The sequence below is a fragment of the Mustela putorius genome, unplaced genomic scaffold (assembly GCF_011764305.1).
Source record: "Mustela putorius furo isolate JIRA1106 unplaced genomic scaffold, ASM1176430v1.1 tig00000275_pilon_pilon_pilon, whole genome shotgun sequence".
NCBI lineage: Eukaryota > Metazoa > Chordata > Mammalia > Carnivora > Mustelidae > Mustela > Mustela putorius.
Window position 1 is genome coordinate 34,983,534 of NW_025421341.1, and position 19,050 is coordinate 35,002,583.

The 19,050-nt window shown below is 44.1% G+C and overlaps 1 protein-coding gene across 1 annotated transcript; it reads left to right on the top strand.

Moving 5' to 3' along the window:
- Positions 1-776: 776 nt before the first annotated feature.
- LOC123391667 (UDP-glucuronosyltransferase 1A1-like) lies at positions 777-15,012 on the top strand. Its single transcript, XM_045078928.1, is given in 7 exon segments — positions 777-1,254; positions 1,257-1,658; positions 1,661-1,705; positions 9,795-9,926; positions 10,642-10,729; positions 11,606-11,825; positions 14,015-15,012. Coding segments are annotated over 7 exon segments (1,602 nt in total). The 5' UTR covers positions 777-837; the 3' UTR covers positions 14,313-15,012.
- The last annotated feature ends 4,038 nt before the right edge of the window (positions 15,013-19,050 follow it).

The window sequence follows — 19,050 nt, forward strand, 5'->3', positions numbered from 1 at the left end:
AGCCCCTGACGCGCCTGTTTATCTGCTCATATTGCCCGTCTGTCTCTTCTGATGGAGCCCAAGTTCTGGGGAGGCAGGACACTCGTTTGTGGTGGTCTCTGCCGGCACCCCGAGGCTCTGTGCCGTGTAGGACAAAATAAGCATTTTGTTGGATGAATGCGTCAAAATGGTACCACGTTGGGCAAGACCCTGAGTGACCCACGAGGAAGGACATCCCGCAAGGCTGCGACGGGCCAAAAGCAGGCTTACAGCGTCATGTTCTCCTCTTTCTAAAAGGCACATTCTGCTTTCTATTTCATTCCTGAAATGAAGTCTAATTTGTCACCACATAGCCTTTTTTCTTCCCCTCTTGGTCCATGGAAATACTCGTTTAATGCATTCAACGATGCTGGGTCTGCTTTCCTTTCTCTGGCCCCTCAAGAATGTGATTTGAGTGGTTGGTAAAGAATTCCAGTGGTGAAACTGTTGTTGCCGGCCAAGAAAGCTAGTTCACTGACTGGGATGGGCATTGGGTGATGTACGGAAGTGCTGAATCACTATATTGCACACCTAAAACTAATATGACACTGTATGTTAACCTAACGAATTAAAATAAAAACTTAAGAGCAAATAAATAAAAAACAAGAATACTTGGAAAAAAGAAAAAAGAAACCCGATAAAGTCTGTCCTTGTTACCTCTAAAGGTGAACTTCCTGTTATTTTCAGCTGACTAACCGGTTATAGTCATGTGATACAATCAACCATTAACTCTGAGTATAGACTGGTTCTTGTGACAGGAAAGTAGGAGAGGGCAAACTTTTGGCAAGAGAGAGTCTTGGTAGCAAAGGCAGGGGAACCATGGCAGCAAGGTCCCGTGATCCATCTCCGCTTGTCCTGGGCCTGCTGCTGTGTGCTCTGAACCCCACTGTGTCCCAGGCTGGGAAGCTGTTGCTGGTCCCCGTGGATGGTAGCCATTGGCTGAGTGGGCTTGGGGTTATTGAGCAGCTGCACCAGAGGGGACATGACATGGTAGTCCTAGCTTCCGAGGCTTCCGTGCACATTAAAGAAGGAGCGTTCTACACCTTGAAGAGGTACCCTGTGCCATTCAGAAGGGAGGACGTGGAAGAAGCTTTTATCAAACTCGGGCACGGTGTCTTTGAGAATGAGCCTTTGCTGCAGCGTGTGGTCAAAACGTACAAGAAAGTCAAGGAGGACTCTGCCCTGATTTTTTCTGCCTGCTCCCACTTATTGCACAACAAGGAACTTATGGCCTCCCCCTGGTGGAAAGCCGCTTCGATGCCGTGTTGGCAGACCCTTTCCTCCCTTGTGGCCCCATCGTGGCGCTGTACCTGGGTCTGCCTGCTGTGTTCTTCTTGAATGCGCTGCCGTGTGGCCTAGATTTTCAAGGTACTCAGTGCCCCAACCCACCATCTTATGTGCCCAGGGCTCTGTCCCTTAACTCAGATCACATGACCTTTTTACCACGGGTGAAGAACATGCTCATTTTCTTGTCAGAGAGCTTTCTGTGCAATGTGGTTTATTCCCCGTATGGAGCACTTGCCTCAGAAGTCCTTCAGAAAGATGTGACTGTCCAGGACCTGATGAGCTCTGCATCTGTCTGGATTCTCAGAAGTGACTTTGTCAAGGACTACTCCAGGCCCATCATGCCCAACATGGTTTTTTTGTTGGTGGGATCAACTGTGCCGGCAAAAACCCACTGTCCGAGGTGTGTATTTGAGGGGGAACTTTACAAGTCTATATCCTTGCAAGGACTTTGGATGGATGAACTTGCCCCTGATATATGCCCAATGAGCATGCTGACATAGTCTCAAATGCCCCCTTCTGTTAGTTTCTGCCTTACAAATCTCCCAGGTCTGGCTTGTAATTTACATCAGTCTTAGGCATCCTCTTCTGGGTTGTTTCTTTGTATAGGACAATTTAGGAAAGTATACTTTGGGCGTTTTTTCCTTTGTGCTCCAACAAACAGTAATCAATTAGATGTGACAAAGGCTAATCGATATAAGCACAGAACAACGGGTGTAGAGTTCTTACAGAGAACACAAATCTGCAGTGTGCACCTTGCCCTTGATTGGGTCAGACACACAAGGGTTGAGACTGCTGAAATAATTCTTTGATGTCTATAGATCCTCATGGCAAAAGTTGCCTTTTTGTTTCTGGTTAAAGATCCAGTTGCTAGATATTCTGATAGAAAGCTGGCTTCTGTGATCCCTTCTCTTCTAATGAGTAAATATCAGGCAATCAGATTCTGGCACTGGGCAGAAAGGTCCTGAGTTTCATTCTTTGCAATGCTGATGATGAATTTTTTTCCCATGCAGAATTTGAGGTATGCAAAAAAGTAGCATTTACATCCTCTTCCAAATCTCAGTGGAGGTGACACAGAATAACAGGAGAATCTCTGTCAGATGAGGGATTGGGAAGGATTCTTCAAGGAGGTGACATTTCAGTGGGCATTCATTTATTTTTCAAGTATCGGTTGAGGATTCACTGGTAGCCTAGGTACTTTGCAGGTGCTAAGTCTGGTTCCTGTCAAGGGACTATTATCACCAATGGAGAGCACTGAATCTTATTCCCAGAGTGACTCTGACGTGACTCACCTCTTAAATGATCATGTCATTGTCACGGCAAGGAGAAACTTTAGATAGCAGAAAAAAACACCACTTGAGAAATCCAGAGCCTCCAGACCATTGCTGCATGACCAGATCCCCTCTGTGGGGCTCTTATTCCTCCCCCATAATGTGAAGAGAGATCTGGTGACCCCTTTCAGATCTCCCATCAGTAAGATTCTGACACCCCGAGGCCTGTTGGAGAAGTATATGTTTGATGGGGTGGTCTGGTAAAGTAAAAAAAAAGGAGATGGTGTTGATTTTTTGGAAAGAAAATGAGAATACCTCATGTTATAAAAAATCAGTAATAATTCTCTTTATATATAGGAAAAGGTGAAATATTACCAAACCAGTGGTCACATCATAGATCAAAGAAGAGACCTAGTCAGCATGTCGAAGTTAGAGTGGAATTAAAGAGGAATATTTTTGGTATCATTATATAGGATCCAAGTGAAAACAATTGTGTTTCACATTTACTTTGAAATGTAAAACTTTGGAGATGTGCATGCATAATAGAAATTCCACTCCAAATGGAAGGACTTTCTTGTAAATCTGCATGGGTATCCTCGGTTACACTGGCCTTCTTTCTATTTCTGGGACATTCCAAAATCTTTCCCAGTTCAGGACCCTTGAGCATGATGTCCTGTCCTTCTGGGCTGCTTTCAGCTCAGCTGTAATGTCACTTCTTCAGGGAGTCCTGAAGAAGTCTTGAATAAGATAGGATCCTATGCTCTTTCCTTCATAGCACATCAAGTACCGTGATCATCTCATTTAAATATTTGTTTATTGACCGTCTCTTCAATATATGTGGGGACAGGGACCACTGCTGCCCATTTCTGTACCCACAACACCTGGCAGTGGGTCTGCACACGATTGGTGTTGGGTAAATATCAGCATCTTGGGCATATAATTAGCACTTGCCAAATGTTTGTTAAAGGAATGAATGAAAACCACAAAAGGGTGTGAACTGAGGACTAGTCACCAGATAGGCAGTAACTTCCCCCAGTTCTTTATCCTCCTACAGTTACATACAAACATATGTATTTTTTCCCCTTTTTTCTTGGGTGATTTTTAAAATTGAAATTTAATTATCCAGCGTATAGTACCTCATTACTTTTTGAGATAGTGTTCAGTGATTCCTGTATAACACCCAGTGCTCATCAGATCACGTGCCCTCCGTCATGCCCATCACCCTGTTACCCCACCCTCCCACCCTTCTCCCTTTCACAACCCTCAGTTTGCTTCCCGTAGTCCATAGTCTTTTTTTTTTTTTTTAAGATTTTATTTATTTACTTGACAGAGATCACAAGTAGGCAGAGAGGCAGGCACAGAGAGAGAGAGAGAGAGAATGAAGCAGGCTCCCTGCTGAGCAGAGACCCCCGATGCGGGGCTCCATCCCAGGACCCTGAGATCATGACCTGAGCCGAAGGCAGAGGCTTTAACCCACTGAGCCACCCAGGTGCCCCCACCATAGTCTTTGATGGTTTGTCTCCCTCTATGGTTTCTTCCTATTCAGTTTTTCCTCCCTTCCCCTATAATCCTGCAATATTTCTTATGTTCCACATATGAATGAAACCATATGACAATTGTCTTTCTCTGCCTGACTTATTTCACTCAACATAATCCCCTCCAGCTCCATCCATGTCTATGTAAATGGTGGGTGTTCATCCTTTCTGATGGCTGAGTAATATTCCATTATATATATGGACCACATCTTTATCCATTCATCCGTTGAAAGATATCTCTGTTCCTTCCACAGATTAGCTATTGTGGACATTGCTGCTATGAACATTGGAGTGCAGGTGCCCCTTCTTTTCACTACATCTGTATTTTGGGGGTAAATACCCTGTAGAGCAATTGCTGGGTCATAAGGTAGTTCTGTTTTCAACTTCTTGAGGAACCTCCATACTGTTTTCCAGAGTGGCTGCACCAGCTTGCATTCCCACCAGTAGTGCAAAGAGGGTTCGCCTTTCTCCACAACCTCGCCAACATTTGTTGTTCCCTGTCTTGTTAATTTTAGCCATTCTAACTGTTGTGAAGTGGAGTCTCACTGTGGTTTTGATTTGTATTTCCCTAATGGCAAGTTGTCTGGAGCATTTTTTTTTCATATGCCCTTTGGCCATATTACAAAGCTGTGATTACCAAGACAGCATGGTACTGGCACAAAAACAGATACAAAGATCTATGGAACAGAACAGAGAGCCCAGAAATGGACCTTCAACTCTATGGTCAAATAATCTTCAACAAAGCAGAAAAAAGAATATCCAATGGAAAAAGACAAACCCTTCAACAAATGGTGTTGGGAAAATTGGACAGCCACATGCAGAAGAATGAAACTGGACCATTCTCTTATAGCATACACAAAGAGAAACATGTATTTGTGTTGATTTTTTTTTGCTTGTTTTACGAAAAGGGTAATAATATACCCCCATGGCTCCCTTATAAATATGTCATGGGTATCATTTTGGTTCTAAATATTCTATCTATTTTTTTGAACTGCACCATGTTTCACGGTATTTACATGCCACAGGTTATTCTGTTAACCATGTAATCTTGTTTCCTAGGAAGAAAACTGAAGTTTATACTCCAGGGCCTTGCCCTTCTTATAGTTACTTCTAATGTTACCTTACCAAAGATCAAGGACACTTTGTAGTTTCCTTCATATTTTTCTATTCCTTTCTTGTTCAGCTTTTCTTAAGTATTTTACACTTCTTTTTGATCACTCTTGTGAATATGATAGTTTTTCCATTTCTGTTTGTACCTGGTTATCTACTCACTGATCAGGCCCAAATCAAAATTCAGCCTAATCAAGATATTGATTTCATAGTTTAAAAAAAAAACAGTATGCAGACTTTCATCAATCAAGAAAATATGGATCCTTCTGTTCTGAATTCTATGCCCGGCACTGATCTTACTGAATTCACTAGAATCCTTAAAAACAATTGAATAATTGTGACAATCGCAAGGATTCTTGTCTTGTTCCTGATTGTAATGAAGATTGATTTTCATTTCATCATTTTGTGTCACATTTGCCATTGTTTTTTGGCAAATAGTCTTTATTTATTTAAATGATTTCCTTCTTTACTTTAGGATGTATACTAAGAAGGGCTACAGAACTTTGTCTACCGTCTTTCTCAATATCACAGCTTTGGTATCATTTATCAATATATTTTCTTTGTCAGAAATTTGTCTAAGTGCTGAATTGTAATGACTATGTCTAGGTTGCTGCCTCATTTGGTGCAAGCAAGCCTTGTGTGAGAATGTCTTTGTAACCTGTACTGGACAGCAACACTCTCTGTCCTACTTAATATTTTTAATTTGAAATTCCACTTTTTTGATGTTAATATTACCGTTCCTTCACTATCTTGTTTACATTTCCTTAGTGCCTCTTTTGTACCCTTTGTCTTCAAGCTTTTTTTAATTCTTCTTCTTCTTTTTAAACACAGAGCTGATATTTGTAACCTGGTCAGGAGACTTTTGCCTGTTTGCACTTAATTTAACAATTGCTAGATTTGATTCTAATTATGCCAGTTTATTTTTATTTTACTTGGTCATTTTCCCTTTTCCTGATTTTTGGTGGTTTGACAAGTTGTTATTTATTTTCTTTTCTCCCCTTGGGTAATTAAAGAATGCTTTTCTATGCTTCCATTACTCGTGTGGAGATGGTCCCTGTCTTGGTCAAAGTCCTGAACTTCAAGAATAGAGATACAATCTTTAGCTGATAAAGAGAGTCCAAATGGAAGGCACACCTGCTGTTGGGCATATCTGGGATACCTGGCAGATAAAAGATAGTAGGACAACACTGAGAGCAAAGCTCAAGGATTCCAAGATGTCTTTCCCTGCTCAGGGTGAGAGACCGTCTTTGTGAATGTGTGAGTATTCAGAGATGATATCCATCCAGATATTTTGAGTCTGAGGGAAACAGCCAAACAGAAGGTCAGTGGAAACAGAGACTTGATGATGGCGAGGAGAAGGAGGACTGGTGAGCCCAGAAGCCAGCAGTCTTTGTCCATGGTTCTGAATGCATAGTGATAAAGCAAGTTTTCCAACATGCTAAGTACTTACCAAGGATTTGGAGAAACAGATGACATATGGGAAGAGAAAATCTAATAAAAGCCTAGAACTCAAAATACTGAACTCTCAGCAAAAGTTAGAACCTGGGTTACAGCCTTCAACGGTAAGCAAGTGCTCTCACTTCAGAGGGGGCCTCGTCCTTTTTGGAAGGGATAACAGGTGTGGGAATTGAGGGTTATTTTCGTTAACCTGTCGCATTACTCTTTGGCCACTCTACAGTCTGTGAAGTCAGGGCCATGTTTGGGGAAGTTTTGCCAAGCAGGGTGTGGACCTCACCATGGCTGAATTCTGGAAGACCTGGCCCAGGCGAGGCTTTGGGTGTGACAATACAATCTCTGCAGTTTGCCCTTCTGTGATCTGTACATGAACTTCCGTGATATTTAAACTTTAGTCTTGCTGTGTACCTTTGGGTGTTTATGGACCTGTGGGTTCCATTTTATGATAATCACACCCCACTGGGTGCTGAGTGGGTGTGGGACAGTGTACAAGGAGGGGAAACCAGATGTGGACCTTTGTAGTTAGGCTTAAAGTAAGAATGGGTTTCACAGAAGAGGGAAGGTCCCAGCAAGTGAGGTGAGCTGCTTACTTTCACTCAAAAGGAAGAGTTCAAAAGGTACTTGGAGATGAGCTGTCTTTCTGAGGAAATAAGGATGTGGTATAATCCTGGGGAGGAGGGACTTCAGGAAAACCATCTTTAGGATGTTTTGGTCATAGGCCAGAAATGTAGCATGTGGTGGAGGGGATGATGCTGGCCTCCTTGGCCTCTCAGATGAGCCCAGTGGAGAAGGCTAGGACACAGCCACTGGAGGCCGGAGGCCTTGGAGAGAGCTAGAGGGGGGGGGACCAATCTGGGGCTCACATCTGAGGAGGGCTTGGCAGTGTTTGGGCATTATTGGTCATGCTCTGAACCAAACCTGAAAGAAATCTCTTAAAATCATGTGTGGTGAGCCTTGTGGGATGTCCTCTCTCCATGTCACACCCAGAGTGCCCAGCATTCTGGCTTGAACGGGACTGAAAGTCCCATATCTGAGGAAACCCCTCAATTCTGAGCAAAACCCAGCACATCACACAGTCTCATTAATGTCCTTCGCATTCTTGGGAAACATATAAAACCATTTGGAAGACTCTAGGGGAGTTCATTAGATGATGAATAACCTACAGTTGGGGGGAAATTGACACACTCACACCTCCTCTGTTTCCTCTACGTGGAATTGCCCCTCCGTGTGTGTGTCCCCACACATGTGTGCATACAGGTGTTTGCCTGTGTGTATACCCGAGTATGTATGTATGTTTTCTGAAGACCACAGTACCCTGGAGTTGGCTTTGAAGGTTGGGGGCCAGATCAGGCTGGGCTGAAATTATTGCTGAGGGTTGAGTCTGGGTACATCCTTCCTCTCTTCCTGGGGACACAGCCACCACTCTTGACTCCAGGTTCCCCGGTTTCCACACTGAAGGTAATGCTGCTGTTCTGGTTGGATCATCTTTTTGTTGCTTCCTCTCAGAGCTTCTGTCTGACATCCATCTCTATGGCCTATTGACTTTAGGGGCAGAGGCTTGATAGGTTCTAATCTGTGAACTGTGCTTACTAGTGGGGTCCTAGCCATCACAGTCTCTCACCCTTATACATGCAGACATTTCCGAAGATCCTATCCCCCTGCTTCATCCAAAAGAACCATGGGTTGTCCACTTTCTAGTAGTTGTAAGGTTCATTATTGACTAGAAAACCACTCACAGTTCATTCCTTATTCCTTGAGTCATCTGACCCAGAAGTTTCTTCAGAAGCAAGACCCATTGCTTTGTCTTGAGTTTCATCCTTACATGGCCAAGACCGAAATGCACAATAGTGATCTTGTTTGGAGGCATCAGAACAGCCTTACTTGCAATCTTCCTTAAATGATGGGGATAGATATATTGCTAGAAGGGATCCGTTTCTGGAATGGGACAGGAACACTCTGTGGGGGTCACGTGCTGGGTGGGTTCTTGTTTATCCTTCCCACAGGTGATTTTGGTACTCAGGGTTTGCTCGCATTCCCGTGACCCCCTCTGAACTATGCAGAAGGGGCTCAGATCCTGGTGCAAGGTTTTCTGTCCTATTTTGTATCTCTCATACCTAGGGAGAAATATTTTGCTTTTTACTGTCCATTACGAAGCTGGCAAAGAAAGATTCAGGTAACCTTCTGTATGTTCTTGCTGAGGCAGGAAAGTTGACTAACACTCTTCAGAAAGCTCTTCTCCAGGAAAAGTGGGAAATTGCCAGGTTGATTGGTTAAGTTTCAGCCCTGAGATGACGTGAGTATAATCCCTAATCACCCCAGCGTATTGCCTGGCATGTGGAAGACTCTGCTGTGGGCTGTGGGGAAGCAAGTATTGTTACAGGCTGTCTTGGCTATTTGAGGTTTTTCTTAACCATGAGATCTTCATACACTTATTTGCCTTTATCTTCAACACTATTTGCTTTTCTCCTTGGGCTTCATTCATTCTTTCAACGTAAAAGGAATATTGTAGAAGCCTTGGAAAATAATACACATCTTTACCGTAGCTTTTCTTAAAGGGGTGGTACAGGACTTTTAGAGTCTGCAGAAAGCTTTCTGAAATCCTCCTTGGACAGCTTTCCTCCTGCCCAAGATCTCCCTTCACGGATCTGCTAAACCGTGCTCTCCCTTCTCTGCGATGCGTATTTACCGTTCCCTCCTTCCTATTGCCTTCTGCTCTTTCCTTTAGTCCCCTTCCTGAAAGCCTGCTTTCTTCCAAGACCCTCCCGGCTGCTTGAAGCCCCTGGGAAGTGGATCTGGTCTTATCTCTGGTTGCTTTTCCTTTGGAAAATTAGCATACTACCTGGATTCTGCAAATCAAAGAAGAAGAGGAGAACCCAGGAGACAACCGGATCTGCAAGGAGCCTTCCTCCTTTGGAAGGGAGTAGGTGGGGGAGGGAAGGCTGTAACATGCACTAATACTTTGTATCTCTAACACACACACACACACACACACACACACACACACACACACACACATTTAATCACATTCTTAAGATGAAGACATCTGATTCATAGGTGAATGTATGCAGTTCCCAAAGAAGGTGAGAAAAAAATTAATTGGAAATTTCTCTTATGGTTCTAGGAATTTGAAGCCTATGTTAATGCTTCTGGAGAACATGGAATTGTGGTTTTCTCTTTGGGCTCCATGGTCTCAGAGATTCCCGAGAAGAAAGCTATGGAAATTGCTGATGCCTTGGGCAAAATACCTCAGACAGTAAGAAGATTCCATACAATTCTATTTTCCCAAAAGTTGGAACCCCAGACTTCTAAGTATCGATGTTAATCCTATCAGTTGGACTTCTGGTTTGGGCTTCCCTGCTACTTCTCAATTATTAATCCCAAATTCTTTTTGCCATGTCACTCTCAACTATTCTTAAAAACCATGGTCTACTTCACTTGAAGGTCTCATTTTCTCTAAGAAACTCAAAAGTGTACTAAGGAGAATTTATTTTATTTTGTTAACTAATTATTTTGTAAATATTTTATTTTTTAAAGTAATCTCTATATCCAACCTGGGGATCAAACTCACAACCCCAAGATCAAGTGTCACATGCTTCAAGGAGAATTTATTTTAAAAATAAAGTCAACAGGATAATGTACGGGATAGTGTTTCTTCATATTACGTCGGAGTATTTCCACAAAAAGCTGCTGGATTCATTTCTTATATTTTTGCTTCTCTAATTCTACATTCACTCACTTTGTTAAGTAAACTTCCCCTTGAAGTGCAGAAAAGTGCAAAAATCATAACTGTACAGCTTGATGAATTTGCATAAATACACAGAGTGTTACCAGTCCCCAAAGCCTTCCTAGTCACAATACCTCCCCAGCCTCGCCAAGGTTATGTTCATTCAGAGGATGCCGCCTTCCAGCTACTACACGGATGTTTCTGAATTGTTGTGTTCCTTAAACTCTGTTCTTGTTTCTGCAAGGTCCTGTGGCGGTATACTGGCACGCCACCACCAAATCTTGCGAAGAATACAATACTTGTCAAGTGGCTGCCCCAAAATGATCTGCTTGGTATGTGGGCAATGTAAGAGCCTATTGAGCCAGAGCGATTCCATCCATTAAACTATGACCTTGAGTGACTTTGTTGTTTATACAGTAAAACTTAAACTGTCCCTCTCCTCCTCTCCCCGAGGGGACTTACTTAAAAACAAGTCCCAGAAACTAGTCCCAGGTAACAAAGCCCAAATACAAGGGTGGGTCAGGCCAGGTGGAGGTATCCAATCAGTGGGGGTGCATATTGTCTCGCTAGCTACCAAGGAGAGTAGGCCCTGCCTTTTGGGCGTCAATTCTGACCAAGGTGATAGGCTAGTTCAAATATCTACTACAGGGTACATTGTAATTCAGTTGGTTCAGTTAGTCACTTTTGTGTGACCTAGCATGATTGTGCAGTGCAGCTTTCTCTGTGTGTTACAATCTCATTTGCCACCTGTGCGTGGCCAGGTCCAACCACATGGCCTTTGCCCTTAAAAGCTAGTCTGTAAGGCAGAGAGATGTCGCCTCTTTGCAAGAGATGGCCCTGGCCAGTCAGTTTGATTCTTGATGCTTGGTGCGAAATAAAGCTTTGCTTGACCTTCGCTTTGTATCAGTCTCACTCGTTTGACCATGGACCCAATAGGCAGGATGTGGTGTGTAGGTCAAACCCAAGTGAAATTAACAAAGTGGCTTGTGCAGGGCTGTTCTAAAGGATTATTTAGCTGGAAAATATTATGGCCAGAGTATTCCACATTGCCTTTTATCCAGTGGGGCATCTCAACCCACATTTTCCTCAGCAGACTTCTGCTGAGGAGCCCCATGTGGATGGCACTGAGGCTTTCAGAACCTAGACAGTGTTAGACTGAGAAACTCGCTGACTCGACTCCTAACATCCCTCCCTGCTTTGCCTCTCAGGTCACCCGAAGACTCGTGCTTTTATCACACATTCTGGCTCCCATGGCATATATGAGGGAATCTGCAACGGAGTTCCAATGGTGATGCTTCCCTTGTTTGCTGATCAAATGGACAATGCAAAGCGCATGGAGACCCGGGGGGCTGGAGTGACCTTGAACGTCCTGGAAATGACTTCCGAAGATTTAGCAAATGCCCTGAAAACTGTCATCAGTGACAAAAGGTAAGAGAAAAGGTACAGAGGGATACTACCTGTATTTTGGCCATCTCATTCACAGCAATATTCAAATGTGAAAATAAACACATAAAAACTCAATTTATAAGTAAGATGATTTGGGGATTATTATTATTCATTTTATAAAAGAATGCATTAATTCCTATTATTTAATTCCTATTATCTTTGAAATGATTTTAAATATTATTTCCCTCAGTAGGATTAAAACTTCAATTTATTAAAAAATACAGTCACCAAGTAGACATCTAATCTGTGAGTTCCTGCAGAGAGAAATATTCCATTATAAGAAGCATAGTGTCCATAAGATAAAAATAAACCAGGACAGCTGTCCTTAGAAGGACAGCTCTCTCTAGCACCAAAGCCCGGGAGAAACTTTGTTTCAAAAGTTTATAAATCAAAGTATAAACTTTGATTTATAAATCATGGGGATTTATAAATGGGATGGGGTCATGTGATATCACAGACAAAGGCTTATAATAAAAGCAAAGATAAGTCTGTTTAAATGTGGCTCTGAAAACAATTCGAGAGGCAAAGCTATCAGATCAAATGATCTCTGCATGACATTTATTGTATTGCTGTCACATTCCTTAGTAACAAACAGGCTGGCCAAAACCTTATGGGAAGAAGTGACGGCCAGGGGTGGACTTGATCCAACAATTAACGTGTGCATGTGAGTGCCTGTACACGCGTGTGTGTGTCTGTGAGAATGTCAGGAGTCTTGACCCGTAGTTGCTTCATTTTGAAAGAGATGTCATTTGGAGGGTCAGATGTGAAAAGACTGGAATGTGTTCAGATGGGATGGGACACCGCGCGGGGTGACATGGTGAGCCTGGGCAAGGAAAAAGGGGAAAATGGGGCGCCAATGGATGAAAAAGAAAAGTCAACGAAACCCGCTCCCCCATGGGTAAATGCCCAGCATGCCCAGAGCAGCGGGTGGCATCCCTCCATTCTGATGGGCCTCTTCTGACAGCCCAGCAGCCGTACTACTGCCACGTTGAAGGCAGGGAAAACCTGACTTCTCTCCCCGTGTCGACAAAACTCGTTCTGGAGATATGCATTAGTAGTACAATTTTGATCTTCTGTTGGGTGGTACAGAAAACGACCTGGAGCCTACAAATGACTTGGTGGAACTTCTCTTATTTATTTTTAAATCCTTCATCAATAAGCTTGAGTTACCAGCGAACTTCATCTATTTGCTTGGGAGTCATCTCTGCCTAACTGTGAATCTCCATGTTCCCAGCATGCCAAGCTGGGACAGGAAATAAAGACAAATGGAAACCTTCTGAACACCAGATGATGCAACCAGGCCATAACCGGCACTCAGTAAATGGTGGATGAATGAAGGAAAGTTCTAGAAAATCTATCTTTTTAAGAAAAGATACACATAAAAGGAAGATGTTTAATAAGACTTATGGCCAAATATGATTACACAGTACAATAATGTGTCCAAATATAATGACAGGCCCGTTATCATAATCGCTCCTGAGGAAGAGTGTCTTACTCTGGTCTTTTCTTCTCCTTTCCCTTTTGTCCCCCTCCCTCCTCGGTCTCTCTTTCTTCTTCTAGAGCATCCACACTAAGGGTCGAAGCATTGAACCCAGTTTGGATTTAAATGTTCTGATTCAGCTAGCCACACTGCCCCAAATCAACAAAAATCTGTTTTGTTGAGCAGGCTGCATAGATGCAGCCTCGTGCTAACGCTAGACTTGGATGGTGTGGTTGTCACCAATGCGGAAGTAGGCCACCCCCTTGCAGAAGGCACTTCCAAACCGCTTCTGGTTTGACTAGATGGGATTGTTTAACTCTGTGAAAAGGAGAACCGCTCATAATTTCTGACACACCCTTTTATTTCTTTCTCTTATTGTAAAAAAGTATCTAATTTCCTACAGAAATATCAAGAAAAAGAAAAAAAGACAGGAGGAAGCAAGATTCAGATAATTTCGTATCATAATTTTGGCCTCCAGTTTTCTTTCTACATTTTTTTTAAGTTTCAGAGATAAAGACCAGTGTGTGTGTGTGTGTGTGTGTGTGTGTGTGTGTGTGTTTGCATTTTCTGTCTATAATGGAAACTCATTTCCTCTGCCAAGGTTAGCCTTCCCAAACATAGCGAGCCTAAAGGGAGGATGGTTCATTGAGACCAATGTTCCAGACACTCACATAACTGTCTCTATGTTTAGCTATAAGGAGAACATCATGCGTCTGTCCAGGCTGCACAAGGACCGCCCCATCGAGCCCCTGGACCTGGCTGTGTTCTGGGTGGAGTTCGTGATGAGGCACAAGGGGGCCCCACACCTGCGCCCAGCAGCCCATGATCTCACCTGGTACCAGTACCACTCATTGGACGTGATCGGCTTCCTCCTGGCCATTGTGCTGGGTGTTGTCTTCATTGCTTATAAATGTTGCGCCTGGGGCTGCCGGAAGTGCTTTGGAAAGAAAGGACGAGTTAAGAAATCTCATAAATCCAAGGCACACTGAGAAGGGGGTGGGGAGTGAGTTGACCCAAAGTTGCAACTAGACACAATGTTAAATTCATATTCTGCTTATTAAACTAATGCTTAGCCCGGAGTGAGATATCCCTGAGTGGTTTTTCAAAATAAAAACAATCTAATTGGTAGTCACACCTACAGGTAGAGATCTTGAAAGGTTTCTGCCCCCTTTAGTATTGTTAATCTGGACTACTCTTGTCCTCATTCAAATGACTTGCCAGAGGGTCAGACAGGTCCTTCCTGCACTTTGCATTAATTTTCTTACTTAGGAGTGAGGACTGTTTGGGGAGCACAGGTTTCAGAGGTTCCCACATCCCCAGCCTGCAACCCGGGAAGATGGTTCTAACATTATCGTCTGGCTTCTGGAAATTTTGTGAATGTTGCCATCCTAACTTAAGGTCCTAACTTAAGCTTGTGCTTCGCAGAAGGCACTTGTATTTAAAGAAGGATACATTTGTTTATTTCCAGGGCCATAGGGCCTTGCACTTGAAATAATGAACCCTGTCTGATTTCTGACTTTAGGGGAAAGAATGATGTGTGAAATTGATGAATGGTGTGTTCAAGAGGTTAATCAATGTTTGTGGCAAATGGATCTCATTTGAGAAAAACCCGAAGCAGAGTGTCTCACAAGTGTATTTTCTCTGATGTTTTGAACAATTGAAAATAGTAATAAATTCTCATAAATTATATCTCTTAGGTGTTCTTCTCTTCATTTTTGTTGCATTTCTCGGGGGGCTACATGTACTGATTGTAAAAATAAACCATGATTATGACAAATTAGAAAAACAGAGGTGCACGCATACACAAGAAAATGAAAATCTGGTAATCTTGTTCCCCAGCAATAACTTCAGTTGCTATTTTGGCAAATGTGTTTACTTACAAAATACTGCAGCTACACCAAGCATATCTAGCACTTTTCAACTCTCTTTCTCACTTCACTCTACTGGGAATGCCCTCCCCACACTTTTCTATAACATTTATTGCATTTTTCATGTCCAAGAAGTTAACCATTGCATGCATATGGCAGGACTTATTTAACCAAGACCTCTGGGTGGATTCATTTGTATTTTCTGCTATAAAAGAGCCCTCTTTGAACAGCCCAGTGGTTAGGTCTTTGTACATCTTCATGACTGTCTCCATCAAGTCGATGGTTATGGTATGCCTGGGTTCCCTTGAGGCAAGGATTCCAGGGAAAGTAGCTTATTTGGTAAGTGAAGGAAACCCTGATATGGGAGTGGGGAATGGGATTAGCAGTGAGGGACTCCAAGAAGCTGATCTGCTGTGGGTGGCTGGAGCCGAATCTCTCTTTCGATGCTGGGGGCCAATGTAAGACGTCAGACTTATCCCACCTTAGCAGGAAGCCAAGTCCTGGGCTCTCTGAGCATTTGTTGTGTCTGTGACCGGCTGCTCCCAGGTTGTGTTAATTTCCCTTCGCTTCCAGTCAGCCCCAAGTGTGGGCAAGGGGACCCTAAAAGCCAAAAAGAGCCCCCAGGAGAGAAAGTGAGGTGTGGCATTGGAGGCAGCCCCTTGGGCCCTAAGGCAGAAGGACACAGGGATCTGGGTGGGGCACCGCAACCTTGCTGCCCTGAGCAGATAGATGGCTTGAGTTATTTGCAAACTGCACTCAGAGAGGGGCTATCCGTGTGTGGGAGAGCCAGTTTCCTGCACCCTTTTTGGTGTAAAGTAATATCTTGAAGGAAAGTATCAGTTGGGAGATGAGCCATGGGATCTGGTTTTAAATTTTTTTTTTTAAAAGATTTTATTTATTTATTTGACAGAGAGAGATCACAAGTAGGCAGAGAGGCAGGCAGAGAGAGAGAGAGAGAGGGAAGCAGGCTCCCTGCTGAGCAGAGAGCCCAATGCGGGACTCGATCCCAGGACCCTGAGCTCATGACCTGAGCCGAAGGCAGCAGCTTAACCCACTGAGCCACCCAGGCGCCCCCTGGTTTTAAATTTTTTAAAAAAAGATTTATTTATTTTAGAGAGAGAGTGGGGAGGAAAGAGAGAGAAAGACGACCAGCTGAAGGAGGGGGCGAGGGAGCGGGAGAGAGAATCTCTAATGGACTCCCCACTGAGCACAGAGCACAGAACACAGAGCACAGAGCACAGAGCCCAACAAGGGATTCAATCTCACAACCCTGAGATCATGACCTGAGCCGAAACCAAGAGCTGGACACTCAATTGACTGTGCCACCCAGGCACCCTGGGGTCTTGTTTTAAATGTGCTTTTATTACTATTGTTATGTCAAAGTTTTTTGTTTGTTTGTTTAAATTTTAGGAGTAATTTGTGTTTCTTTTTTGGAGACTGTACTTGGCCTGTCTTCCTATGGGCTATATTACCCCGAGGGTTTGTTCAGAGAGTTTACTGCATTAATGAGAATATCGTTCTGACCTGTACCGTATTTTCTCCACTTGTTCTGTGCCTTTAATTTTGCTCACACTTCTGTGTGTTTGTTGCTTTGTGGTTTGTATCACACATAACAATTTTAAATGTGCAGACTTCAAACTGGAGCTGTGGTCCCATGGATAGGTAGTTTCTCCTGAACCCAGCCCCATTTATTCCCTCCCTTGGCTGCTTTTGGGAAGCTGTTCTTGCCAGATCCCTCCCCACATCTTTGAGCCCTACCGGGACTCACAGACTACATCCACCGTCCCGCAAGGCCCTTCTTGGTCCACCCAGGGACCAGCTCCCAGGCTCCCTGCTGCCCCCACCTCTCTGGACCTGAGCTGCATGGGGCTCCACCAGCCTGTGCTTCTTCACACTTTGATTTCTCTGGTCCCTATGTCTTCTTTTTGGAATATCCTAAGCAAAAAGGGGGACTTTTTGTAAGGAGGCAGACTTCCTAAGGACGTGGGGCTCATGGCCAGGCCTCAATGGTGCCAAGAGCCTCTCTTGCCTGGCCCGGTCCCCATACACTCTGGGTGCCTGCCCTACTCTTCCTTCTCCTCTTGGTCTTGACTGTTCTTCAGTCCTCAAGATCGCACAGGACCATGGAAGACTGACCAGAGTCTCTGTTACCCAGAAGGGAAGAATCTGATTGGTCCAGATCAGGCGTCTACTCCCGGTCATCCAATCAGGAATGTTGAGGGAGGTATTACACAGGGAAAATATAGCCACAGGGAGCCCTAACTGACCCCAAGGGTCAGGGAAGAGGGAGCTTAGTGAGTTGGGGAGATGTTCCCAAGTGTGTCCACTATATACGTACGTTGCGTCCATTTTTTTTTTTTCACTTCCTGCCTTGGCGCTTTCATGCATTTAAGCCCACAGTTTTTTACAATTCAGTTTTTTCCAATTTTCAAAGTAGCTCCCATAGAAGGTGGGAAGCTCAGTTGAATGACAGCAGCTTCGAGTGACTGATTTCGTGGATGGATTATATGGGAGTCAAATATTACTGTCCTAATCTGAAGGAAACAAACAAACAAACAAACAAACCCTGAAAAGTGTTTTTATGTCCAAAAACCAAGCAGAACCCACTTCTTTCTACTCGATCTTGTGGTCTCAGTGTCTTCTCTAGATACTGTGTTAGGGGGGCTTCTCACTTTTTGCCATGGCTTACACACTCCTTAGGTATGCAACCAAAAATGGCTCCTTTCTCCTCCCTTCCTGATGGCTACCCTTCCCTATGCGACTGGGCATGGGAGGGATCCATTTCCCCACTCCCTCGGGACCTAGCTGGCCTGTGACCTGCATTTGGCTAGCAGCATGTGGTAGAGGGGGCAGGGGCCAGTCCCAAGTGGAGGCCCCAGGAGGCCTTCCTGTTCCTGCTCACTCTTTTAGAAGCCCATCTCCTTGCTGTGAGAACAGCCTGGGCTAGCCCTGCTGTGGGATAGACATGGGACCCAATCACCCTAGCCACTCAGCCAACAGCTAGCCAATTGCTGGCCTGCCAATCTTGGGGGACCATCCATCACCAGCCAGCCCTCACCGAGCCCACCAGCTAACTGCAGGTGCATGAGTGAATCCATGGATGGATATGCCCCAGATCAACAGAACTGGCTGGTAGATTTATGAACAATAATTAAGAGTTGTTTTTAGTCATTAAGCTCTGAGGTGGTTTTTTACACAACAATAGCTAACTGATACATTTCGTCCTATCTCTTAATCCACAGTCTTTCATGTGTTTGGTCTTTAGCCTGTCAGAGGACACAGGTGTCCTACCCACCTCCATATTCATCACTACATGGAGAGCCATGTCAGCTGTACACAACAGGTAGGCAGGTAGGGTCTGTGGAATAGAATGGCAACCATACCATTTAAGTGATCTTGGAGGAGAATTGCTGGCCCAGAGGGTGGTGGGAGGAGGTAGGGCAGAGGTAGCTTCGAAAGAGGGTTGGGTGATAACTGTCTTCTTGTGCCTGTTCCATGCTGGTCGTTTTGTCACCAAAGGGCAGAGGGAGGAACCACACAGGGATTTTATGGGGAAGAAGAGGTTGGCATTATGCCGGGGAAGCTCATCTTCTAAACATCCAGTTTCAGTGAAGTAGAAATGGGCTAGGAAGGGTAATGAGGACCCTGGTATCAGAGGTGTCCAAGCAGAGGCGGAGGAACTTCCTCTCAGGAGGGTGGACAGACTTTGAGTGGGAATTTTAACTAAGCAGTCTTGGACCTAGGTGGCTCTGAGTCTTGTTCTGCTGCCCTGTAATGCGTAGAAAGGTTTCCAAAGGCCAATATTTCATTGCTCAGACTCTCGATCTGACCTGACTCACAGCTACAACTGACAGGGGAA